Here is a 26,274-nt window from a genome sequence, read left to right as displayed (position 1 = left end):
ACTAGCTTGAAGTTTGATGGACTGCTCGGTTGCGCATCACAGTAGTAACATCAACGCACTAAACACTGAGCATGTTCTTACAGTGAAAACTAAGCTAAGATTAAAATGGAACTTCAACAGCCAAGGCAAGTATCGGTGAATGATGCAGCTACAATGCTTACTGTATTCGTGAGTGCTAGTGTCACACTGTGGGCTGACGTCAGGATAGCTGTGGGGAACTGTGATGGATATCGGTGGTACACTGGGTAGCCTCTTATCCTCTGTGAACAACCACACGTAGCAAAAGTGATATCAGAACTTCAAAATTCCACTCGACATGTTGGGTCAGAGTTAAAAGGTCATGACAGCAAAAATATCATTTTTGAAACGACTCTTGGGGCCTTTCACTGTGAGTATGAAGGAAATGTATTGAAACAGACTACATTTGTTTTACTAGGGTTAAATTTCAACATTTTTTCTTGCCCGATTTCATGTTTAACCCTAACCACCCAAAACCTGCCATACTCCAACAGCAGGTTTTGTAAGGTTTTGGCAGGTTTAGTGGCGTACCTGAGGAACTTGTTGAATTTTGTGAGACTTGGGATGAAAGGCCCAGGGAGATGGTGTTGGATTCTGTGTCAGTTGGGACACACAGGATTCATTGTGTGCAGTGTCTGGCTTGTTGTACCAATTGTTGGACTATGCTTGGTTTTGTCAGGTTTGGTACTGTTCAGTGCAAGTCATCCTATACTGCATAGACCCATCCATACCATATCACTCAAACTCCAACGGGCTCATTCTGTTGGAGTTTACCAGGTTTGGTACAGTAACCTGCAAGTACATGAACCTATTGGATTTTGTGAGGTTCAGTATGCTTTCTAGTGCAGGAGCCTAGGGGGTTAGGGTTAAAATAGTATTTTTCAATAAGGACCTTTTGATAGATGTTTTCCGTAAGGACCTTTTAGCACTGAATATGAAGTAAATACTTCAGGTCGGCCGTATGCTTCACATGTGAACATAATTCACAAAGAAAGAGAGGCCCGTCATTAATTGCGGCACTACCTAATCTGCATATGAGGTGCACATCATTCCCGCCCGGGTGATGCGTTTCATCTAGGCTGACTTTGAACTTGGAGGCCAGCCTCGCCACCTCTCCTTGAACAATGTTGGGCACGGCAAAAGTCTGTGAGTCGCTCTCCGTCTTCTGACGTTTGGCTGGAGGAGTGGCGGCCGGATAGCTACGGGAATAGAAAAAAATGAGGATAGAGAGTTCTAGCAATTCTGTCAGCTAAGGCGTGCCATGACTGTTCACTTATCTACAACTCTTATTCTCCACTATACTTTGGCCAAGAATGCCAGCCGGATGTACATATGTACATGCATGAACCAGTGAACAGTGCAGCGGATCCGACTGGATGGAAGTTTCTGCATGAAAGCTTTATAGATAAAATTGTGACAACTTCAGATTAGAAGCCATTTTGGTTCCAAAGCTGGCATGCACTTTTATTCACAATCGATCCATTTGTACAACTTTAATCTGCCATTTTCCAATCATTTCATACTGCAAGCTCTGCATAGCATGGTGTCGCTCACAACCTCATGTTGTAACTCTGAATACGCCTCTGCGCTGAGCCATGAAAGAGCTCACTCTCTCACAGACACGCAGGGCCGGGTAGGCTAAAAGCTTCTCACCCAGCAGAGCATAACAGAAGTTCCCGCCACTTACTTGGTAGGCGGGCCATGTATTGCCGTCATTGCTGGTCCAAACGTTCGCTGCAGGGAGTGATTCAAGGTGGGTAACTTGATGCTTTGCATGATGACTTCAAACAGCGGGGTGCAGATGTTCCTGGGAGTAGAGGCTGGCGCAGCGGGTGTGGACACAGCAGTGGAGGCAGTCGGAGCCGTCGACTGTGAAGTCTGTTGGAATCAACAGTGTCAGGGCTGACTGGGTTTAGCACAGCACATTGGCATGGGCCTTATCCTTATCCATGGGATGGCAACCTTACATCTGATCTTTAGATCCAATTTTATGCACTCAACTCTCCTGATCCCAACAGAGCCAGGTTGTTTGGTAACAAAGGGTAAAGTTGGTCTCACTTTAACCACTTGCTGCTGGGCAGCCCCGTTTTGGGTGCCTTGGGTTTGTACGCATAGCCAGAGTGCCTGAAATTGGACAAAAGAGTTGGGCCTTGTACCATCGGGGACAAAAGCACTCCAGCACTCCAGTGATGAGCGATACAATACCGCTGCATGCTAATCTCGCCCCCATTGAAAAGACGCCAGCAGCACACTGTGCCAATTTAGGGAACAAAAGAAACTTATGTAACACCACACAATCAGGGCTCTTTTTACAAGGCTGCAGGTCTGGCTGAAATACTCGGGCATCAATAGATGTTGCCTGTCAGATTAGAGTAGCCACCAGACAGTCACTTGATGGAGTTTAGGCATTCAGGAAAAAAAATTTGAATTTTTGAAGAATTTTGAAAACCGAAGATGTTGAAAATCGCCCAGTTTTAGACACTGCATTTCCAAAGGCATTTGGCAGCAAGTGGTTAAAACATATGTTCCATTCTGAGGTGTGCTTGAAACACTCATAACCAAGAACTGGTTTAGTCGTTTCTTGTCTGTAAATTTTGTACAGCCCCCCCCACCTCCGCTAAAAGGAGAATCATTTTCATCCGCTATGGGCTTTGGCATGCTCCATAAGCTGTGTTCCACTTGATGACCACTCACTCTGAGCAAAATTCTTGAAGTGCTGAGTTACCTAAGATATACATTAACCTACCATTTTGTTGGAATCAGGCAGGCTGCTGGCCTTATTAAGGCCCCCATCTTTACGATATTCTGCGGATGCAAATGAAAAGTTTTAGGCTCTGGTCAACTGTGCAACAAGAACGGGAATCCATTTCATTGGGAAAAGATTTAGTGAAGTGTTCACACAATATTTAAACACTCAGTAGCGCAAATGACGTATTGAGTTCGATGGTCAATGCAATAGCTATTTGCTCATCAAAGACAAATCTTGCATTTCAGCTTCTGGGAGTAGGATAAAATGATACAATACGTGTACACTGTACCTAAGATTTTGTTCTGAAAATTCAACAATGGGATTGACATTACTCTGTTCATGAAAAAGAAAGGTGGAGGGCAGATGCCACATTCACATGAGTCAGCTAAATACAGGGTACTGCACTCCTTGCTTTGATGCTGACACTTGCATGGATGGTATTGAATCAGCATGATAAACCCTTGAACATTTCATTTCTAAAATTGTCTGTGTAAGCTCAGCCTTGGGTTCAAACAGATTATTGCATTGGTTGCAATAAGGTTCACAAGAAACTGAAGAAAATACTGAAGACCCAGAGATCTGGGGAAACAGAGGTCTCTCTCAGAGGACACCAACTTCAAAGGAAAATTACAACTGCATACTAGGCACTATCAGTTGTGTGCAGGAATGGCATACACAGTGTGGACCTCTGCACAAAAGAAGTCCACATAATGTAGGTGTGATGGCGTTGTGTGGACTTGCACACATCCACACAATGTTTCCCATCTCTGAAAAACAGTTTCAGAGGCATATTGGGGTCAAGTGTTATCTGTGGCAAAATGAAGAGGAACAATCCAGGAGATCATCAACACAAATCCAGCTCGAAAGAATTATCCTAGTTGGAGAAAAAGGAGCATTTTCCTCAAGTTTGCTTCACCGCAGGAGAACAAAGGAATGTCTACACTTCGTATTTAAAACAGGCATGTTGTGTGCACACAGTATGCAAATGATCTACACACGCGCAAGTGTACTTGAGCCACATATCTTCGAAATAAGGTGCGTATTTTCGGCTGGTAACACTTCACACCCACCCTCCTCCTTGCTGGATTTCTTCACCGGCTGGATGTACTTGGAGAGTTGCTTGCGCTTCTCAGCGTATGCCTGCTGATCGTACCCTTGGCTACCAGCTTGGGCTTTGCCAGGGCTTGGCACGGGGCCAACTGAACCGACGGAGCCTGGACCCGCAGAGCCTGGGTTACCTGAAGTAGGAATGGATTTCGCTCGGTCAGCTATGAAGAATAACTGGTTCACTACACAACTAGTCTTAAATAGCAGGAAAGTTTCCGATATATCTGTGCTACCATGTTCAAGTAACACAGAAGTTGTAATACAGTCAACAAATCTCGATGAGGCGAGTCTCAGGACACTTTGAGTTTCAAAGTGTTTCTTTACTTTTTGAAGGGATATAAAAATTTCCGATATATCTGTGCTACCATGTTCAAGTCACACAGAAATTGTGATACAGTCAACCATAAAGCATTCTAGCGAATCTCGATGAGGCGAGTCTCAGGACCATTTGAGTTTCAAAGTTTTTCTTTACTTTTTGAAGGGATATAATACCTCCAGGCACCATACACAGACGAGAAAATATGCACAAATTTTGGCCATAAACTGCAACTGTGGAAATAGGGCAATGCAGCAGCAATGTCACAACAAACCCAACTGATCTGCCCATAACCACTGCTGTTAAGCAAAACACCGCATACAAAGTGCGCCAGCTACATTTTATCAGATAATGTGATATGCATACCAAGCTAGCAAGTGATGCTCAAGTCAATGAACGAGTTGAGGAGAACATTTTTCCTTGGATAAACAAATTGTGCAGGGAATTAGAAAACTTCAAAAATTGACCTTTTCCTACAGGACAAAAACTGGAAAAAAAAGTAACCGCCCAGTTCTTGCTATGTGATAGCCTATCTGTGATCATCATCAGCAATCGTGCTGACTGGCCCCCGGCTAATGATCCATACCTGGTGTGTTCAGGGGACCACTTGGCGAAGGGACGCTGGGGGGACCGCGCTGAGAGCCAGCGGGGGATGGTTGCTGTGGCGACGGAGACGGCTGGAGATAACTAGCGGGAGATGGCATAGGCTGAGAACTGCCACGATAGACACAAATTGTAAAAAGTGTTCACAATGGTAATGAGGTACAGGCTTTCCAACTCGGTGGTTTTACAGTCACTTCAACCATTTGGCGCTTCGCCCATGTACCACTTCACCCATGCACCACTTTGCCCATTTGCCCCCAAGCACCTGTGTACAAGCTCCAAAGGCCATTCTACTACATAGGCATCATGCCCTACTCCAAAACTTTCCTGATATCCAACAATCCTAAAACACCAAAGATCACTATACCACTGGGATCCTACGAACTTTTGTCGGTTTCCCAAATTCAACCCCATCCATCTGGACAAAACGGAACTTGACCCCAGACAAAAGGACTCCCATCCATACAAACGGATACAGTTATGCTAGTCTATAACAGAAAATGATTCAAAGTTGCAAACTTTTAGTAAGATTGATGGGATTGACGGCTTGCAGGGGCAAGTTGTATGATGAGTTATCCTGACCCCCTTCATTTTTACAACAGGCCTCAACCTGCCAATGTAAATCATGTGCAGGTACTCAGGAGATCTTAAGACTAATGTGCAATGAAACTCACCCCTGGCTGGGAGGCTGGGAGGCTGGTGATGGCTGCTGCGTCATAGACTGCAAATAAACAAAACGCATTACAAAAAACATCACAAAAACCTCTAAGTTTTTTGAGTAACTTGCACCTTCCATCCTCCTCAGAGCTGGCACGCGATTTCGTGTGCACAACTGACAGAATGACATGACTAAACAGGTCATACATGTAGTCTGCAAACTTTACAGCCAAATATCAAACCTTAACTTAGTTTCAAGAACTGTACGCACCGTGATACCATGCACCAAACTGCAACGTTACTTCATATTGGCATGACGTCTATCGAAAATGGGGGACTCATAAGGGAAATAGATCTCCTAATGCAAATATATAACACAGCACACTTGAAGAAATTTTGGAAAATATACTGAGGGAACTGCTGCTATTTGATAAGTGTAAAAAGAGAAAACAAAATTTCAAGTGAAAACATTTTGAAAACTAAACATCAGCAAACACTGACACGCATGCACCAGGATAACCATCGTTCTGGAATTACAGTATTCCACAAGCATACATGCACGTTTACTATTTATGCACTGCGCAAGAACCACACACGTGGTGAACATGTACATGCATTATAACATCAAAAGCAAACTTTCCTGTTTGAATGAATACGTTAATAGAACAAAATGGCTGGATAGTTACTTCCACTTCAGTATCTATGCCAAGCAGGTTTGTATAGCTCTCTGGCAAATGATTATTTCCTACGACCTTTTCTTATGTTGCCTGCGTTTTGCGAAAGTGGCCAAAATTTGTAGATATAGTTGGTGTTAGATTTTGCCTCCATATGTGCACTTTCCCTATCACTTTTGAAGATGGCCATAATGTTATTCAGTACGAAGCATTTTGTAGAATATATTTTTGTTTAGCTGTGCATGCTTTTCAACATTACATAGATTATTATATCTGTGCTGTTCTAATGGCCAGCCATAGTTTACAAGTGAACTGATACCACACAAATGTGACTGTGACACAGAGAGGTCCATACATGTACCAACTACTGCATATTCGACAAGGAGCAAACAATATTAATTACACTGTTGCTAGGAAGAATGTCACCAACCACCTAAGCCACCGACAATTAGTACCCAAGGAAAGACAGAATGGAAGACAGGTGCACTCAACGCCAGGATTCAGGATAGCTGGTTTGATGTTACTCGGTTTTTCAGAGTGGTTTGATCTTGAACTGAAAATTGACTTGTCCATCCTGTGCTTTCAGAAGGCACTGCACACATGTATATTGGATAAACAGGTACAGCTTCATGTATTAAACACTGTGCACGCACTCCTGAGGGCAGTTTGGCTCATTCACAAAAACTTAGCGAGGGCACTTGACATGGTAGACGGAAAAGGAGGACATGTAGAATGACGCATATCCTAACTATTTATGCTTTATTCTATCAAAAACACCACACTCACATTGATGAGACATGACATAGGATGTTGAAAATAGAACCACAGACGAATTGATAGAAAAAGTATAAATATCGTTCTACGTGTCCTCCTTTTACGGTCTACCTGCTTTGGCACTGGCACAGCATGCTAACACGTCAAAGCCATGTCAAAGCCACGTCAAAGCCATGTCAAAGCCACATAAAGCCACGTCAAAGCCAAGTAAAGCGTATTAATAAAAATTTGGCAGTAAACATCAACAAGACCTTACATAATATGTACAAAATCTGATAGTATACAGTACATCTTCTGCCAATGTTCCCAAAGCAGAAATGGACAACCACAGGCATCACTGTCTCAGGGACATAAAACATAAACTGAACATGGCTTCCTGCATCCCAGTCGGCCGTATGCTGTAACCTTTGCTTTTTACAACAGGGTGCAGTTGCGTGTAAAATCGGCAGTCAAAATTTCTGCCACTGTTGCAAAGTACCATAAGAAATCCAGAACTTCACAGTGAAAATGACTTTGCAAGTGACAGTACCAGCAGAAATTAAATGAAAAGATCTTTTACCAATGTGCAAAGATTACAAATAATTTCATGCCCAAAAAAGCAGGTGAATTTAAACAAATAAAACTGTGAGGGGAAATCCTTCCTTCTGTCCTATAAACACAAAGACAAAGAGACTGCCTCACAATACACACTAAAATGAAAGATACGACTTTCAAGAATGTTGCATTTCTTTTAAGAGTGGCTGAATAAATATTTTTCATTTTTGTGAGGAGAGGAGGGGTTAGCTTTACAATGGAAAAGAACATCAAAAACCAGACAGAGAATGAGCTTAACTTGATACCACATGCCACAACACAGTTCGGAACGTTGAGAAAAAGCCCTTTTCCCCTAGATTTGTTCCACACTCAAAACCAACGGGAGGATTACCGACCTGTGGTGACATCAGGAAGTGCTGGCCACCATAAGGTGACGAGGGTGGCCCCTTGGGTCAGTAAGCAGCAATGGAAGGAATTTGAAGCAAGGTGAGAACAAAGGGTTAAGATGTTAGAAAGCACTGCAAACATTACATAAACATTATGACCGGATTTTAAGATATTTGCTGTTTGGCAATGCTCCCGAATCAACCTGTGGTTATTATAAACTGATCATTTTTTTATATAGACCACTCTCATTTTGCCTACAACTTGTATGGGTGGCTAAAGTTTGCAGAAATGTCACCTTCTGATTGGTTTTTGATTTTACCTCCAAATCATTTAAAATGGACATTTGTCTCAGTCACTTTAACTGGGGTTGTATTTTCATGTAGTATTTAGTAGTGCTTGCCATACATGTGTTATCTGGTGTTCTGATAGCTGTGTGGGATTTTTGAACACTGTGAATCATTCTTTTACTTTTTACCGATGGCCAACCATAGTTTGGCAAAACGCGATTGTGACGTCAAAAGAGCAGACCCTATACAATTTTTGTCTTCCCTCTTTTATCAAACCCTGTCAGAATCGAGCATTGTGAGAAACAAGTGGCTCGTGACATAACGAAAACCTCAGAATCTGGAGTTCAGTGAGATGGATAGCAGGCGATTCTCCAAATGTATCTACTGAACATTTTCTCCCTAATATCCTCTGATAAACATTTCCTTCCCTTCTTTTATAAACAATTTTAAAACGTGAAGCATCTACTCTGTACCGACCTGTGGGGACATCACAAAAGGCTGGCCACCGCCAAATGGGGACATTGGAGGGGCCTGAAATGGAAGAGTCCGTGGAGAGACAGTGTTAGGCGTTAGTATCAGCGGTGGTAAAAGTCATTCAAGTTTGGAGACCAGAGACAATATTGCGTGCAAGAAGAAATCATCAGAGAACAAACAGAATGCGGGATCATTCCCATGTCACAGAATCAAGGACCATAACCACAAGTTTGCCAAGCTACATGTCATCAAAGAGTGTGCAGTAGAAGCCAAAAGGATGCTTCACAAGAAACCAGCAAGAAGTAGAGAATGTTCAGACGGCCGATGATTCACCCCGGCAGAGAAATTCAACATGCATTAGGGATGCACTGAGTGTACAAAGTCTACTAAAGCGTACTCCATGTCACATGAATTGATTATGCTGTTGAATTTCATTTATCATATGTGCAGAATGCGCTGTATGTGACATGGAAATTGACTGTGCTACCTACGGCTATGCACCCGGCCATGGAAATTCAGAACACCACAGGAATTCACTGTGGAGTACCGAAGTGTAACGTCATTTACAACCAGGAAGTGTAGTGCAACCTAATGGAGTATGCGTGCTTGCAGGTTCTTGCGCTAGTGCCTTTTACAAAAATACTTGCACACATGATGCATTCACTTTGGTACTCAATACCACGGGTATTCAAAATTTATCACACAAAGTACACTAACAGTCACTTGCCACACCAGCTGAATTTCCCACACCATGTTGGATGTCAAACCAATAATTGGGAATGCACCATGCCAACAGTGGGTTAACAAAACACAAGCCAGCACACCCACTATTACAGCTACGCTTGTGGAACATCAACAAATTTGCAAATAACTGCTACCTGATTACAAAGGACAAGAACACACTAGGGTAAAAACAAACACTCTGCTGTATACGTTCCATTCTGTTAACAAGCACTGTTTTTTTTTTCACCCGGCAAAGCACTTCAATATTGCAATTTTTTTCACTGGAGTGGAAGACAGCAGGGAAACATGACCTGGGGTTTTCTTTATAGGAAAGCATCAAGGCACATGAAGGCTGACGCTACAAAGAGGCCAAAAAGGATGTTAGTTTAGAAGAGATTGTGGCGGCTTGACTACAAGATAAAAATCATGATAAAAAGGTGATTTGTGAGCTTAAACGTGCACATAAATGAGATTTTGTGGAAAGAAGTGACTGAACACCAAAACATGAAAAGAACTGTTCTAGCATACAGTGAAAGTGTCCCAGAACCTTACATTCAACACAAATGACATGTACAAACGTATATGTGCATATGTACAGCAATTCCCAAGAGATTTTAATCATTTCATGAATCTGTTTCCTTATTGAAATTGAAAAAAAGGGATCACATCGGATATTTTACTTAATATTTTTGAATGACATTTTACATGTGTTTTAACGGTACATTTCAAAATGGGACACAGATTCCAGAACAACATCTAACACTCAGAACAGCCAATGTAGATTGACACAGACAACAATCTCATAACACTGCATTACTTGGCATAGCATGACAAGGAAAGTGTTCATCCACGAATGTTTCAGGATTGAATTTTGGCATGAATGATAAGGGTCTGGTCTTCCAGTGCTTAGGTCGCATTTCATTTCAAATTGGAATGCAAGGTTTTACAGTGCTATGACCTAACACCATGAAGATGGCGACCATAACGCAGACAGCCTCCACCCTTCTCGTATGAAAAACAAAAACACAGAAACACCATGATGTACGTGTTCTTCCACAATTCAACAAAAAGTGTTTCAATGGTGAAAACCAAGAGCAGCACTAAATAGACGCAGTACAGGTATTGCTCCTACGTACAAATGGCTATGAGCAGATATTTCAATCAATCATACTACAGCATGGCTTTTGCTCTACAGTCTTGTCACAGACTGAGATTTTGATGTCCTCCTGGAAAATAATACAGAAAATGTATCGAGCTTGGAAGGACATGTCTTATGCTTGTTAAGAAAAGTATCAACATGTGGTTCAAAGAATCTCATACTGCACCTACTCCTCCGTAGTTTTGAGGAAGAAAGCAATTCTTTTTTTCTTCATATTCCTTGAAGCTCCACAAGGGACTTCTGAGTTTAATTATCTCCTAAATCCAAGTCAACTGAGCAGCTAAGCCGAGGAAATTATTCTTTGATATATTCAGATGCTGCGTAAAACCAATGGAGAACCAGACACAAGTGACATGCTGGACATTTTTGGGTGTGGTCCACTGTTGCTTTGCGCGTTTTTCTGCACTCAGCAAAGATGCCTGCCTTGTTGACGGCTCCATCAAACAGAGCCTTTAATCTCACCACAGCCATTGATGAGGAGGAGCATACCTGCACCTTTATGTTCTGGGTTACAAACCTGGGGGGACATCATGTAGGGATAGCCACCGTACGGGGAGGCCGGTGGCCGCTGCTGGAAAGACAAAGACAAAGGTGGGATATCTCACAGTTCGCTCAAGTGGACAGATCATGACCAGATATTGCAAGATTCGAGTATTGGCTCAGAAAAGACATGGCTTTCATGATATGCCAGATTTTCTGGGGTAGGGTGACTTCTGACTGGTTAAAAAACTCATATCTGCAGTTCATTAACTGTTCAGCCATTTTTCTGTTGTCAGGTTCTTTTAAAAGTTTTAACAGTCCAAGGTTTAAGAAAGCATGTATTGCTGCATAGGCTTGGAAGCCAAAACAATATAATGACGATGAGCAAAGAACCTGAGATGTTGGCAAGGTGACTCAGCAAAGGTGGTTCCTCAAACCTGGGAAATACTTTAAAAGCAGGTTACTGCAAGATGGAAGCAACTCTGACTATAACAAAAAAGCAAAACGTCTCCTAAAATCAACAGTAGAGTAAAAGCTTTCTGAACTGCAACCTGGACATGGGGCAATATTTCAGAATGGGGCTGAGCACACAATTTTTAGCCAAATGAAGTTGATCGTGTTTGTAAGCTGTAAGCACAGCAAAGGGCGTTTATGAACTTAGCGAGAAAATTCGCTTTGAGTGAGCAACAACAACTTGGCAAAGTGTGCCAGAGGTTAGTACAACCCGACAATATAAATGTCAGGGTCGGCCGAAGAAATCCGGCCTACGTATAATGACGCCAAGATGAAGCGAAATGCCAAAAAAACAAGCAGTCTTTGCAGGGAAAGGCTTACGGCATCGTTGATTCCATACCTGCTGTTGAGAGCTCTGCTGTTGGCGTTGCTGCTGCATTTGCTGCTGCTGCTGAATCTGCTGCTGCTGGAGCTGTTGCTGCTGCAATTGCTGCTGCTGGAGTTGCTGCTGCTGCAGTTGCTGCTGTTGGATCTGTTGCTGCTGAAGTTGCTGCTGCTGCTGCTGGAATGCCTGTCCAAACGGATCAAGGATACATAAAGCCACACAAAGTAGCTGGGCTGTAAAGGTAACCTGCATCTCCTATACATCTCCTGTGATGTCACGATCGTGCTGGACCTATGATGTGTTGTGATGGTAATGAGGTGCATGGCGTTGTGATGGTAATCTACTTATTCAAGATAAACTGTCAAGCATGCTGCGTTCGCACATGCGCTTGCACGTGGTTGAAGCTGCCTATAGGAGTATGTGCGATCACCGCGGCCAAGGAAGTCTACAGGTGGTGGTATTGTTAACATTTAGCGCAATCCAGTCACGTGGGTGAAAAAGGTCTATGGGGCAGCAAGGACATCCAAGAGTTTCGCAACATTGCGGGTAGCAACCACACTGCGCCGATGAAAACAACTGCAACGACCATGCATGAACACACTAATCAAAGAAAAGATTGTGTATAACCCCATCCTTGGACTGGCTGGTGCGTGCGTACGTCGCCATGGTTGCTGTTTTCACCAGCACGGTACCTGCCATTTTGCGAGCATCCTGGATGCCCAAGCTGCCCCATACATGAAGGTTAAAAAGATTCTCACAATTGGGGGCTGGAAAGAACAGAGAAAGAAATGATCGTGGGGTATAGATTTATAAAAGAGCACAGACTCACAGACTGGGTCTAATGTTTGTGTGCCACAAGAGAAACTGGCCAATCTGCAGTAGAATCTACCCAAAATCCTCTGGCATCTGGAACCTCAAGGAATGTATCTGAACTTCTCCCAATGAGGGCACAGTTATAGAAAGGAAAACTGGTCCAGATAAGAGCAAACCACACTGTGCAAGTGGGCCATGATCTAGCGCTTATAATCATACTGTGTCTAGTACCTTGAACCCTTGCTGTCCCCTGACGTGTTGTGTGCCACCAGATGCCTGCATCTGTTGCAGCTGTTGTTGCATCTGCTGAGACTGCATTTGCTGAACAGAGGAGAACAGAAAAAACCAGTTGGGGTTGAGCTTTCCTGCATTCATATAATTAAACAATAGCACATGCAATGCCGGAGATACATGTAGTCTTGAAACAAATATCCTGAAACTGGGAGAGACAGGACTGACTGAACTCTTTATTCAAGCACCTCTCAACAGTGACATGATGAGAGGTACCCATATGATATGCATGTGAGTGCCCTTACAGCTGTACACATTCAAACGAAAATCAGCTTGGTGTGCAACACTGAGCATACATTGAGCATACAACACAGTGGAGCTATCATGATGGGGTCACACAGTGCCCCCTACTGTTCACGTGTACAGTCAATAAATGAGGAAATCATTAGTGTGTACCGCCTTAAATGGTTGCTGTCCACGGATCATCTGGCCCTGCTGTCCAGTCTGCATGGACCCCATCTGTTGACCTATGTTGGCTCCGCCCACCTGTGGAGAATTAATCCCCTGTGGATTCCAACGAAGAGAGTACATGTCAAACAATATAAAAGCATGTATGAAAATGTAGGATAAACTGTTGAATAAAAGTTTTCTCACTCGGAAGCTGACTCATTTGACTACGAAAAATGGCCATCTTCATGAGCATTGTAGGCATATCACTTGCATGTACCGGTACAAATCACTTTGCAGCCTGAATCAAATTCACCGTCTACATTATCACAACAATTATCTGGTTCGTAAGTGTGACGTCACTTCAGTTTTGCTTGGCAAAGTCAGCATATCTGCTTTCTAAGTCCTCGTTTTTTTTTACCCATAATAAGAAGCCTCAGTGCTTTGACAAAACCTTATTTCTCAGTTGTACTAAACTTGCATCCAACAGTGCTTCTTATATTTGTCAAACCTGAGGCTTGACAATAAGAGCACCAAGTCGATAAAATTTCGTCTCTCACCTGCTGCGGTCCACTTGCAATGAACCCCGACTGCGGTTGAGGTGAGTTGGCCGAGCCGGATAGCTGTTTCTGCAGCTGCATGGCAATCTGCTTCTGTCGTTGCTGCATCATCATCTGGCTGGCTGCAGCGCCAGAAACAGAACAATGTCATTGGTCATGTTCATTTGGTCTCTCCATCTCATTGTTTCAGGCTCACTGCCTGTGGCCTGTTCGTCTATGTGTGTGTGCGTCAGCTTGGCACGACCTCTAGGATCACGTAACTTGCCAGCTGCCATCGTGTCTACATGTACTTGTTGAGCATGTTTTAATACCTGCGTTTCTCCCAACTGGTGTAGTGTTATGGCATACTTTTACGTTTATCATCAGGTGACAGTCACTGTGTTTATTTGTTTCCTTTGTGAAGCATGTTGCTATGTCCACCCTGAAGCCACCATTTACTGTTTATAAATGCACCTGCTCATTTATACATCTACAGGTAGTTGTGGTCAAGGTTACGCACACATGGCACAATTGTTTAATTACACCTTTAGAAGACTTCATTCCTCAGAGATTTTTCTTCTCTACAGCTGATCTATCAATCCACCTGCTCCACTTTAGTGCTTGTACAGGTTAATGCAAGCAAAGTGTGATGTTCTAGCTAATCAGCTACAGAGAAATAATGGAGGCAGAGAATTGGTGAAGTCTTGAAATTATAATGACGGGGACTTTAGGTTTAAGTGTATGTAAACTTTTGACCACAACTGAGCTTGTTTTTCATATGTGCAATGTTGTTTTTTTAATACTGGCTTGTTTCTATCATCAGATTGTGTCTGACTGTCTAGCTCTTTGTTAATTTACTGATATGCTTCTATGCCCACCTGTTTTCTTCCTACCTGCTGTGCCCTGTTGCTGTCTGGCCCCCATCATCTGTGACATCTGCTGCTGGCCAGGGGGAGGCGTCCCTTGCTGACCAGGTCGTGACCCGGGCATGGTTATGGACGACAGCCCCTGCAGTGCCGCCATTGGATCTGTCGACACGGCCAAAGTGAAACCCAAATGTGAGCAAATGATTTGCCAAAGGTGACAGGATCTGATGATGTGACCCGTGAGATTTTGTACGATTCGCTGGAGAATCTTCCATTCTTGGGAAATTCGGGAAAACAAGTCCACTCATCACTTGTGCACAAGGCTTATGATGGAGGGCTTGGCATTTCTTACACAGACTGCCAGGTTGAAAAAAATCAGAGTACATTTCTTGTTATACACATATCTGATGACCTTCAAAGCTTTTCATGGTGAAGGTTGTAAGCAGTAGCAAACCTTTTACATATCTGCCTCAAACAATGTTACAAAGTTGCAAAAAATCATGTCTGAGAAGGAATGATTGCAGTGACCACTTAAAGGGTGCATGATGTGAATTTTCCTTGAGACTATACATGTACTCTGTTAACTTTTCTTATGTCAATTTCCAATTTTACGAGTACAATTTTGGCATATTTTGGTGCTGACACAGCTGGAATATTCAGGTTTCTTCCTGAAAACATAATCTTCTTGTTCATGAGCAGGCAAACTATTTAGCACCAAAAAACAGACCCCCGTCAAATGAAAACTTGAAATAGGGTTACACGGGTCATGAGGGAGCATTTACAATGACTGCATACAAAATTACATCACCTGAGCTCTTTCACTGCATGCAAATACATCTGAAAAAGCTCCTATTTCAACTCACTTATCTCAATGCGCTAAATTCTTTGTAATCGCTACAAGAATTTTTATAATTTTTATAATTATTTCTGATAAGACGCCCAAACTGCAGTGGCACCGCACTCACACGCACATTCTTCAGCTTGACGCGCACGTGCATTTAGCAAATCACGACACCCTATTGGTCGAAGAGGCATGTAACATGCGTGTACCACCTGTCCACGAGCCTTGTGCCACCGTAGTAATGGCTTCTAATTCTAGTGGTCGAATTACACTATACCTTGTCCCCCACCTCCAATGTGTTGCATCTTTCCCTGTGCACCTTCCTTCCTGGAATCTGAAAAGCACAATCAAATACAAAGACAAACGGGATGTCCCAGGCTGCAGGTGGCAATAACTACATGTACATGTACATGCAGTACGGAGTGATGTGCACACTAGTCTGAGCTTTCTTCCTCAGATTACAAATTTCTGAACACATTAACAATGCTTTTTTTCCAAATCCAGATGTACAGATGCGAACACAATTACCGGTGGTTTCAGGGGCTCCACTTCATATGAGGAGGTTAACAGCGCTCTTGCATGTCTAGTTATTTAATACTGCCTGCACAATTTCAATGCTTGCATATAATTTCAATTTTAAAGGAATGACAAACAGTGGTAGATGAGCTAGGGGTAGTTGGTATGCAAACCGTCACAAAAATATCCATACATGAACTTACTGATATCTCTCATATGAATCATCAAGCGAGCAACAAGTGCCAGGTACTCCTCCTAAATGAATAAAAAAAATACATGTACATGTGTGCACGTATATCGAATGTTTGTGATAATCAGTTTGCTGATCAATATTATTCTTATTGGTTTATTGCTAATTATCTACATACGTATACAATAGAAAATACCTCGGCTCTCGTGCATTAAAATACAATAACTACTAAAATTTAAGAAATACGTATTTATTGTACAGAACAATTTTATCAGTCACTTATTGTTTCTCCAGCTGTACATTCATGGCAAATTCACATGAGGCCTTCTCCAACACAAGCACGCATGGATCCATGGCTGTATCTGCCTCGAGCGGGAACAAGAGGGGGTACGCTTTTATACGGAAAAAGAGGGTCGTTTGGTGGGAACTCGTGTGAGCGTGCAGGTTTATGCGAGTTTGCCAGAGGGCATGCTGAATACGCGTAACCAATTTACATTGCAGATGAAAAGCTTTCCACCAGCCTGTCTCTCCTTTGCCAGTGAGGGCGCACTTCAACTCAGGGTGGATAATACATGCGCAATATATCATTAATGGCTCTGGGGGTAGGTAACGGGGCCATGTGCTGTGTCCCACCCACCCACCCTGGAATGTTTTTGTTCATCCATGCCACTGTTGGCAGGTACAGTGCCATATTAATTACACTCCTGTGAGGTTAACATTCACATACATGTAGGAAAACCAACATCAACACTGAACACCAACACGGGACAAGACTGTCGGATTCTACTAAAGTTCATACCACAAAGATCCTCCACCTGTACATGTGTACAATTGACGAAGGCTCCATGCATATCCAAGGCAGGAACTTCAAAGAGGCATTGGAGGCCATTGCCTTGATGCCCCTGGCCTTTGCCTCAATGCCCATTGAAATGTCCCCATAGACAAGTCGATTTTCTAATACAATTGCCCATTGCAAATGAGAAACTGCCTTGCTCCTTCAAGAACGAAATGCCTGCCCTGCACATGGGAGACGTGCCCTTTGTGGTATTGTACAAACCAGTAGGCTGTCCTGTGTACGCAGCACATATACATGACCTGTTGTATGGACCAGAACATACGTACCGGGATTGTCAGAAAGATCTTGATCATATGACACAAATGCGAGAGGGAGTGTTAATATAAAAATCACACAGTATCTTCTTCCACAGTGTTCTGCAGAACTGGTTTCATATGTGACACCAATGCAGTGAAACCAGCTATTATTCATAGATACAATGAGAGGAAATCAATATTCCATGTTGCCACTTCCTCATGCAGAGTGGGCTCAGTGTTAAAGGGGCAATGCTGCGCATGTTACAAATGACCAGGTAAATACATGTACATGTCCACTGTATATCTCGAGCCTTAATGGTAAAAAGAAAGATGAACTAATTTTATACTTTTTAAGATTAACAACTTGACATGCACAAAAACAGAGCGAGCTTAATTTACTGTACATAACTCTTACATTTATGTGATGAATTATAATTGATGGATGAGTCATTGTGAAGTATTGCAGTACACAGAACTGATACATGTACATCTACATACGCATATGTACGTACAGTAGTGCATGTGTTTGGTACCATATTTTTATGAATGTTTTGCATATTCCCCTTAATTTTTTTCCACGAAATGGCACATTGTTTTGTTTGTAGGAACGTTATCAGTGGAGCGATGTATTGCCTATGGAAAAAACATACATGTACTCAACACTGCTAGAATGTGTAATATCCCTGCTGAAGCATGCATGGTTAGTTTGGTCTACCAATGATTAAATCCTGAAGTAGGAAGGACAATCTACAGGTTAAGTCAAGGAAAAGGCAACCATTATCGCTGTTGTAATGGGTGTCAGATCCATGTTTTCCATTTGCTGAGAAAGCAGGTTGGGAAGGAAAAGATATGTGTTTGGCACTGAGGAATGTGGCCATCTGTGAAAGACTAGTTGTGAAGAAATTCTGTTTCAACGAAGGAACTCACGAGCGACTAGAATATGAGCGTCGAGCTGGACCAAGAGAGGGCACAATTTCCTTAGCAATGGAGGCTCCGTTGGTCAGAACTGATCTTTGCTGGTTAACGAACGACTATGAAAAGCACATCCAGTACGTTATGGTCACATCACTGCCAACAAAAGGAACACTCCCGACCAACATGGCTCTAATTCAACCAATGATGGAGTGCTTCTGCTTGAGGTGGAAACCAGGTAGGTTGAAACTGTTTATAGTACTTAAATGGAGTAATACGATTTGCCTAATCTGGGTTGAGCTGTTTGTTGTTTCTTTAGATCGAAATGAGCAATTTGTTAAATAATGTGGAATTTTCAGCTGACTGAATGGCAGGAACTACACTGTAAGGTCGCAATAGGATTTTCCAGATATCGATGCTGCATGTACATGTACAGTACGGGTGTACAATTTTGCACAAAACGCAAAGCAGTAATTAATGAAAGACATGAAAATCTGTGAGCAGTGTCTTACTGTCCATGTATTGTTGGTTCCCTAGTGAACAGGCTTAAATCAGCTTTTACGCAAAATCACTTTTTTTTTTAGAAAGAATGAGCTGCAGGACAATCCAATCCAAAATTTTCCTGCCCCCCAAAAAATTCCACTCAATGCTTTGCTGGCAAGTGCGATCCGGCAAAACAATCCTATTGTATAGTACATACTTTATAACTACAGTGTGCCTCCTTCATTTTGGTTCAGCTCCAGCTGGAGATGGTACAAGTAGACTTGGTACATTTACCGTACTCACCCTGTTTTTGGCTTTTTGGAACACATGATTCTCCATCTCCCTGCTGGACTTGGCTGTAGGATTACCCGTCTTATGCACTTCATCATCACTGCATTGGCAGGAAAAACATACCAAATGCATTCAATACGTAAGGAACTCAGAAATTTTAAAATCAAAAACCAAACAAACTACTAAAGTACATGTAACAAACAATCCTCCGCCCTCTCCCCCAAAAATTCATCCTACAGGAATAGCATTAGCAATTGAGGCTCAAACTGCAAATGAGTTAATATATCCCTGTTATCTGGACCTACATGTATAATGTCCAGCTTTACGAGTAACAAAAAGCAGGTATTAGCAACCGACTAGTAAAGTACTGCTCTATTTTGTTAAATGTGTATGTTTAATCCAGAAAGGCTCCTCATCAATCAACACCCAGTCCTCTTTCTGCAAAGACAGACCTGCTGATTTTCACACTGGTTCATACATGTATACAACTGCAACCTGTCCAGACGTGTCCCTAAATACCACCCTGCCATTGTAGGGTATCAGTTGGCCAGCTTTTCAGGTGAGTCAAACACAGTTTCTGTGTCACGGTTTTTCATATTCAAAGTACATGTACATACATGCGAATAGGAGAGCCCCCACAATAATGGCTCCTATCATGTTTAATGCTGCTCGCTGAATTACAGGTAGTCTAGGGAGTATTCTATTGAGCAGATTTAGAAGTCATTACTGTAGTGGCATAACACTTGTTAACATGCCGTACATGTGCATTACATGCCTCTTTAACCGATCGGGTATCGTGATTTGCCAAATGCATACACATGTGCATGTACATGTGTGCAGCAAGCTTGAGAACGTGAGAGCAGTGCCACTGCAGTTCTGGTGTCTTCTAGTTCTCCGGATTAATCGGTAACATACGGCACCTCCCACAGGTGCCGGTGTCTCCTCCAAATATCAAGTCGGAACTCCTTATTGGCCCAATGAAAGGAAATACATGTACACTGTGCATGTACACCTGTTCCGCTGGGCGGTGCCCCGGTCTACTGGTATATTATGCCTACATGTAGTTGACTGAAAGGCAATGATGCCTGGGTAAGGCTGGGTTGACCTTGATTGTGCTGGGGTAGGCTTGGGGTTGTCCAAAAAAATTTCTGATCAGTGGTTAACCGTCAATGGCCTTGCACATGTGTTTTTTGCCCAGCCAATAACTGGCTCAAATTTGACGGTCAAATACATACATGTACATGTATCCACTACCAAGAAAAAAGGAAAAACGATTACTACTACATGTAGATAGAATCAAAGTGACCCCAGGGTTCAGCAACACCATCATGAGGACAATGCAAACACTTCAAACGCATACATTGTAGATCTACAAATCAAAATGCTGAATTTTCAAATATCAAAATCTAACGTGTGTTTCTCATGCATTCTCATTACTCTACAGGTACGTGTCCTGCTGACACAAAGCCACTGACTGTCTAATACTTTCTGCTGAATACGAAGCTGGGGAGATATGAACTTAACGCAGTTAGTATTGGACCATGAACCAGTCCTGATAATGTTTCTGCTTTTGTATGGGCACAGCAACTGATTGTACGTGTACATGTCCAGTCCTTTCCAATACATGTGGGTCCATGTAGAGCTGTTCATAGAGAGATTTTGTGACATGAATGTCTCAACTGCACACGTCATACACAGCCATTTTGGCTGTTACTCTCTCCACACAGCTCTGGCCTGGGTCCAATACTGTGACAAATGGGCATATGTGGTTCCATGCTGACATTACTTTTGTGAAATCAGATGGAATTCAGGCCTTGTGCACTTTTCTGACTCTAGGCTATTTGTCTTGAAAAGAAAATATTCCAAGGCCACATATCATGAAAAGAATGTAAAATATTCTGCAATTTAATGTAAACTGTAAAATTCAATTGAACACAATAAAAGGATGACTTCGTGAGTTTTGTGGGATAGGAAAAAATCTCAAATTGACCCAGGATTCCAACTCAAGTCTTCACGTTCTGATAGGGGCAGACACTGTAGGCCTGAACTGCTCAGCCATGCATGAAGCGGTCACTTGTTTATGGATTGTCTATTTAACACAATTTTATGGTGTTGATTCAGTACAGAAAAAAGATGCTTGGCAACACTTCCTTGTCCTTGGGACTTACGACAGGGCAAAAAATTAGGGGACTACACATGCCAGACCGTCTCGTACATGATTTTTCTGAACTGAGCTGAGTTCAGCATGTTTAGCTGTTTAGGCCTACTCACATTTGTGCGACCACTTTTGACCTGAATGCCTCCGTTTTCCACTCATCTTCGTTCCCAGGGTACACAGTACCCATTCCAGGTGTAGGTATCATATTTGTCATCGTCACTTTAGGTACACAAAGTGTCTCTTTTAAGTTTCAGAGTGAAAATTAGTGAAAATGAATACAACGACCTAATGCCAGCACGAGTTTCTATGACACAACAGACAAGCACACAAACATCATGCGAGAAATTGAGTAGTCTGGTCCGCAAACAGACCTCACGAACGATTTGCGAGTATTGGAGACAAGGTTTCATTCCTTACTCGCTTTGTGAAAGGAATTACGACTGAATCAGCGTCTAAGTGTGCATGGACGGTGATAACGATATGAATTGAAATGAATCGAATCATGGAGGAGTTCCTTCCTCCATGATCGAATCGAGTCGAATCAAACCAAATCGAATTTTGGATTGGATTGGAAACAAAACGAAAAAGAAAACTTAAAACACTGCAGGAAAACAGTTATTCTGCGACAATGAATGTGTTATACAGATCAAAACTGGACCCTCATAAACCAGTGTTGATTCGAGTCGCTGACTCGAACTGAAGTCGGACTCGAGTCGCCATTTTCAAACTCGAGACTTGACTTGACTTGACTTGGGAAAAAATGACTTGAGACGTGACCTGACTTGCTAAAATTTGACTTGGGACTTGACTTGCTAAAATTTGACTTGGGACTTGACTTGGAAAAAATGACTTGGTTACAACTCTGACATAAACGCAAAAAAGAGCAGGTGTGATAAGGATGGACTCGCATAACTCCAGTGAAGTATATGAGGGGTCAGATTGGGGATTATATCGTAAAAGGATTAAAGGAAGCATATGAGTGTCACGAAGAAGGTAGGAGTAACTGAAAAACCATCAATAGAGGGTGTTGGAACCTGAGAAGGTACATGTACTTTGTAAAGCAACCTCGTGATTTTCCTCCCTGTCTTACCTCATATCTTGCCCGTTCCCTCCCGAGACATTCACGAAAGAGGGTCGGGTAGTGCTATTTCTAAAGTGTTCACCTCAATGACTTTTTAATTCCTCAAAAATCACTACATGTCGCCGAGTGGACTTATTGGAATTGTTGAACACTGAATTCTAAATTCTCAAGTACTGAAAGACTCTCTTTTGAGCGAAACTAAGAATAACCACACTGAACTATATACTGACAGGGTTGGATCCAGGAATTTTTCCAGGGCGAGGGTCACGGAGGTTTGAATACTGTCTCATATTTGCGGACAAGCGGAAACAACAGCGAAACATTATACATGGCATATATTGTTTATAAGGGTGCACCTACTTTATAATTTTTTAAAATTATTATTTTCCCCATTTTTTCCCTTTTTTGCTCAAAGCGCGGGGTTCGACCCGATTCCCCCCCCCCATCACCTAGGCGACTAATTCAGTGTCTACACTCGCCTATTCCACGGTTTGTTCTGATAACAATTAAAGGTTTAGGCTGAATTGCTTGATATACATAAAATATAAAGAAGATTAACGACCTGTGTGTAATTTTTTTTGAAAGTTTACCTCCGTGAAGGGTCATTGAACATGACAAGTTAGGCACTGCTGATAAGACCATCAATTTAACCATGGAGGAAGGGTTTAACCCTGCGGCCGCTAGATGTAAAGATTTCTATACACGTAGCTCAATCAGCAGGCTTCCAGGATCCAGGCACAGGTATTTTGTTCCTTTGTATAGGTTCAAAGAAAAGAATTCAGAATGTTGAATACGATTTCGCTGAACGGAATTTAATTCTTCTTTCAAAAATTCTTGGATTCCAGGGTTAGTACACGTCTTTCACAGTATGGTTACGCAGCGCAGCAGATCTATAGTTAACTGTACCGTTACGCCATGTGGTATCTGAACTCGGCGCAGGGTATTGAACATACGCCTGTGTATAACCTTTAGGTGAATTATGTTATTTTTATACATGTAAAAACGATGAAGTTGCCTGTGCTTGAAGTGTGCCAAATAATTCTTTGTGCAGATATCTACACGGTCTTCTCTGCGCAGGGGGTACGTAACTGACGTCGTTTTAAGAAAATTCCAAAAAAACAATACTTTGTTTCGAATTTATTTATTTTTGCAGTAAAATAACTGTCCTGGGTGTGAGCTTCAGACTAAAGGATGCAAATGAGGAATGTTAGATATCGAGTCGGAGTGGTGTTTCATTTTTTGGATCACTCACCAGCGTACTACGCATCCAGGTTACGAGTCCGGGTACAACTTAATTGACATGACGATTTTCTGAAACTGTCCATTTTATTCTTAAAAGAATCATCAAAGGGACGGTGCTATTACCAGTTCTAATTTATAGTGTTTGGGCTTTCAATTTCTTTTAAAAAAGAAAGGAAAATAAAGGAAGCGACATGCCCTTCTTGCATGGAGGAGTGATGTTCCACCGTTGGATACGCCAAAAATGTCACAAATGTTCACCGCTGTTGACAAGGAAAATCATTGCTAAAACCAAATCCATAACTCGAACTAGCTTATCTTATTAGTAATCTATGGTACAGTGTATTACGTACGTTACACTAGTTTCTCCTGACCACAAAAAATCTAACTACATTCGAGAGCGAAGTAATGACTTAAGGCATATAGTGACCGATGGCCGTAAAATATGCCGGCAAATTTTTTGTCCACCCACAGAAAGAGTTATCTAAGGAATTACACAATCGTTATTTCAGCCAAGATCATCGTCTAGAAACAAGAGGTAAGTAAAAGTTCAATGAAAGTCTGAAATAGATAAAGACATCAAAATCTTGGTGATTTTCCCATGGTGGGAAAACCTGATTGATGAAAAAGGACCTAAATGTTAATGTTCTGTGAACTAAAACCAGAATAACAAAGTATAACGAACATTCATTAATTTTATGAATCAAAAACCTTATAGGAAAAAGTATAGAAGTCACCCAGTCTTGACTACAGGTACAGAAGTTTATCATTACGTTCTTTTTAATATATAATTGTGTCAACGACGTTTGACTATCTGTTATTTTATTGTACATTTAGAACCGTGTACATTGCCTTGTTTTCGAGGTCGTTTGTTTTTGGCAACCTGCAAATGCATTTGTAGACGATACTGGAGGGGAATATATTGCCAAGGTAATCAGCTATAGGCCTACTAGGATTTATTGACACAGTAAGACACTATTATACAGATAATAAAAGCCCTTCTTATTTTATAGTTTTTTGCAATGAACTTGTCAAGAATTTCAGATCTTGGCGATCAGACGGAGTTTCTGACTTTAAAATTCTCAGCAATGTGCGAGCATTGCAACGACTGTGGATCGGGGTGAACTGGGGCTATACATGGATAGGAGTCTGTATTTACCAGGAAACCGGTGTATTACCCGCCAGTACGGCCTGTTTTCGTGTCGTTTGTGTGGTGTGCGTTTCACTCACTGGTCGTTTTAAATTTTCAAGACTGAATGTCAACGACACGCGCGGCACTTTTTTCCACTGGGATTTTTATGGAAAGCACCATCATTTGGCAATTTTAATTTATTCCTGAAATCAGTCCCTCTATACTGTTTTTAAAACGTTTCTTGTGTTTTCTCTGTCTTGTGCTTTCTAGTTGGTGTTTTTAAATTGTTTTAACCTTGTTTGGGAATTTTGTAGGCTTTACTTTCTGTATAATTCACATTATACTTTAATTGTACTTTTCAAAAATATAATTGTTTGTTGTACTTTTTATATAAAAATCCCCTTGAATGTTTTGGCATTGGGCAATTAATTTACGTGTCTAGATGCTTACATTGGGCCCTAATGGGAACACTTCATGGTAAATAGGTTTCCTGGATAAATACAAATAATAATATGCATGGCGCATAAACAGGTGGACTGGAATAGACTCCGTTTCAGTCGTGAAGCCTGCCTGTAGGAATTTGTAAAATATCCAAAATCCATATTAAGTATCTACATTGCATTAGTTTTTGTAGTATTTCTAAGAAACTTCAAACCACCATTCCTTTGGGGTTTAACTGTCCTGGAAATATAAAAAGTGTAAATTGCCCCCGGTGTTTTGATGACTCATTCTCAGAACGTATTTGTAAACCTTGGCAAAGAGGATGTACTTCCAAAACACAATGCGTCAACAAACTGAAATTTTGTGACAGAGTAAAAGACTGCTACGACGGTTCAGATGAAGACAATTGCAGTGAGTATGACATTTTTTGGTTCTGTCTCTGTATTAAATTATTTCAATGTAAAAGATAAATCTGTGTTTTTTGCCTTGGTGGCATTTTATTCATATTCCAAAATTTCCTGCAATACAAAATGCAATGCCACTTTTCGACACTTTTAACACAGGCTGCACTAGCAAGGTCTGTGATCATGGAGGTCGGTTGGACAAAGTGACCTGCGCATGCTCTTGTACATCAGACTGGACAGGGGAGCACTGTAGAAGTAGGTACAAGTCTAGTCTTGGCCCAAGACTGAAATTGCATTGTTTTGGCTCTGGTGCACCTTACCATGCTAGAAGTTAAACATGCACTGACCAGCACAGCTTGATAGCGGGGCACCAATCCCAAAGTGACAAACAGTACTGAAATGGATTATCAGAACAGTTTGTTTCCTATGGATTGACGCCCTCTACTGTTACTGCTACTTGGCACTGCTTGCCAGGTGCATGCTGCCCACACGATGCATGAAGACAAAAACGATGCAAATCCAGTTTGGGGTCAAGACTAGCACCTATCAAGCTGGATAAGGGGTGGGAGAGGAATGACGGGTGCTGTTTAAGGGACATACGATATATATGAATTGAGGGGTGTGTCCAGAACTGCTGCTGTAATGAAAGCATTTCAGGGTAACATCACGGGGTTAACCCTAAAAGAGCCGGGGGGGGGGAATGATTCCCCCCAACATTTTTCAAATATCTTCAATGTGTAGTTTATTCACAAGCAAGCCTCAGTTGAGGAGTTTTCTCAACAACACATTGCAGTCATTTAGGAAAACTGGCGTTCTGG

General features: G+C 42.0%; 2 protein-coding genes across 14 annotated transcripts in view; one reads left to right on the top strand and one right to left on the bottom strand.

Moving 5' to 3' along the window:
- LOC110980658 (uncharacterized) overlaps positions 1–22,979 on the bottom strand; it is a 24,731-nt gene extending 1,752 nt beyond the window's left edge. For 2 of the 13 annotated variants that reach the window (XR_015426460.1, XM_022237544.2), the window contains exons 1-19: positions 21,273–21,518; positions 19,014–19,101; positions 16,237–16,288; positions 15,795–15,851; positions 14,689–14,838; positions 13,832–13,953; positions 13,281–13,388; positions 12,825–12,914; positions 11,796–11,966; positions 10,980–11,033; positions 8,584–8,637; positions 7,828–7,878; positions 5,468–5,514; positions 4,777–4,904; positions 3,838–4,005; positions 2,765–2,823; positions 1,706–1,896; positions 1,042–1,217; positions 162–260 (exon numbers count right to left, since the gene is read on the bottom strand). Coding sequence is in view for 12 of the 13 variants with exons in the window: in XM_022237544.2 (XP_022093236.2) it covers positions 162–260; positions 1,042–1,217; positions 1,706–1,896; positions 2,765–2,823; positions 3,838–4,005; positions 4,777–4,904; positions 5,468–5,514; positions 7,828–7,878; positions 8,584–8,637; positions 10,980–11,033; positions 11,796–11,966; positions 12,825–12,914; positions 13,281–13,388; positions 13,832–13,953; positions 14,689–14,838; positions 15,795–15,851; positions 16,237–16,288; positions 19,014–19,101; positions 21,273–21,373 (1,966 nt within the window). In the remaining variant the exon portion in view is untranslated. Of the gene's footprint in view, positions 1–161; positions 261–1,041; positions 1,218–1,705; positions 1,897–2,764; positions 2,824–3,837; positions 4,006–4,776; positions 4,905–5,467; positions 5,515–7,827; positions 7,879–8,583; positions 8,638–10,979; positions 11,034–11,795; positions 11,967–12,824; positions 12,915–13,280; positions 13,389–13,831; positions 13,954–14,688; positions 14,839–15,794; positions 15,852–16,236; positions 16,289–17,022; positions 17,313–17,345; positions 17,495–19,013; positions 19,102–21,272; positions 21,519–22,830 lie in introns of those variants that run through there. The other 11 variants (XM_087141328.1, XM_087141322.1, XM_087141323.1 and 8 more) reach the window with 11 other exon arrangements.
- The window catches only part of LOC110980646 (chymotrypsin-like elastase family member 2A), a gene marked incomplete at its 5' end in the record, with an annotated part of 8,490 nt that continues 5,121 nt past the window's right edge, over positions 22,906–26,274 (top strand). The window contains 6 exons of the mRNA XM_022237528.2: positions 22,906–22,981; positions 23,292–23,320; positions 23,954–24,017; positions 24,317–24,409; positions 25,347–25,463; positions 25,616–25,711. Of these exons, the coding sequence (XP_022093220.2) occupies positions 22,906–22,981; positions 23,292–23,320; positions 23,954–24,017; positions 24,317–24,409; positions 25,347–25,463; positions 25,616–25,711 (475 nt within the window). The remainder of the gene's footprint in view (positions 22,982–23,291; positions 23,321–23,953; positions 24,018–24,316; positions 24,410–25,346; positions 25,464–25,615; positions 25,712–26,274) is intronic.

The sequence above is a fragment of the Acanthaster planci genome, linkage group LG09, assembly GCF_054643075.1.
Source record: "Acanthaster planci isolate LZ-2023a linkage group LG09, COTS_SCS, whole genome shotgun sequence".
Classification (NCBI taxonomy): Eukaryota; Metazoa; Echinodermata; class Asteroidea; order Valvatida; family Acanthasteridae; genus Acanthaster; species Acanthaster planci.
Note: the sequence above shows the minus strand (reverse complement) of the source record. Positions and strands in the feature narration are given on the sequence as shown.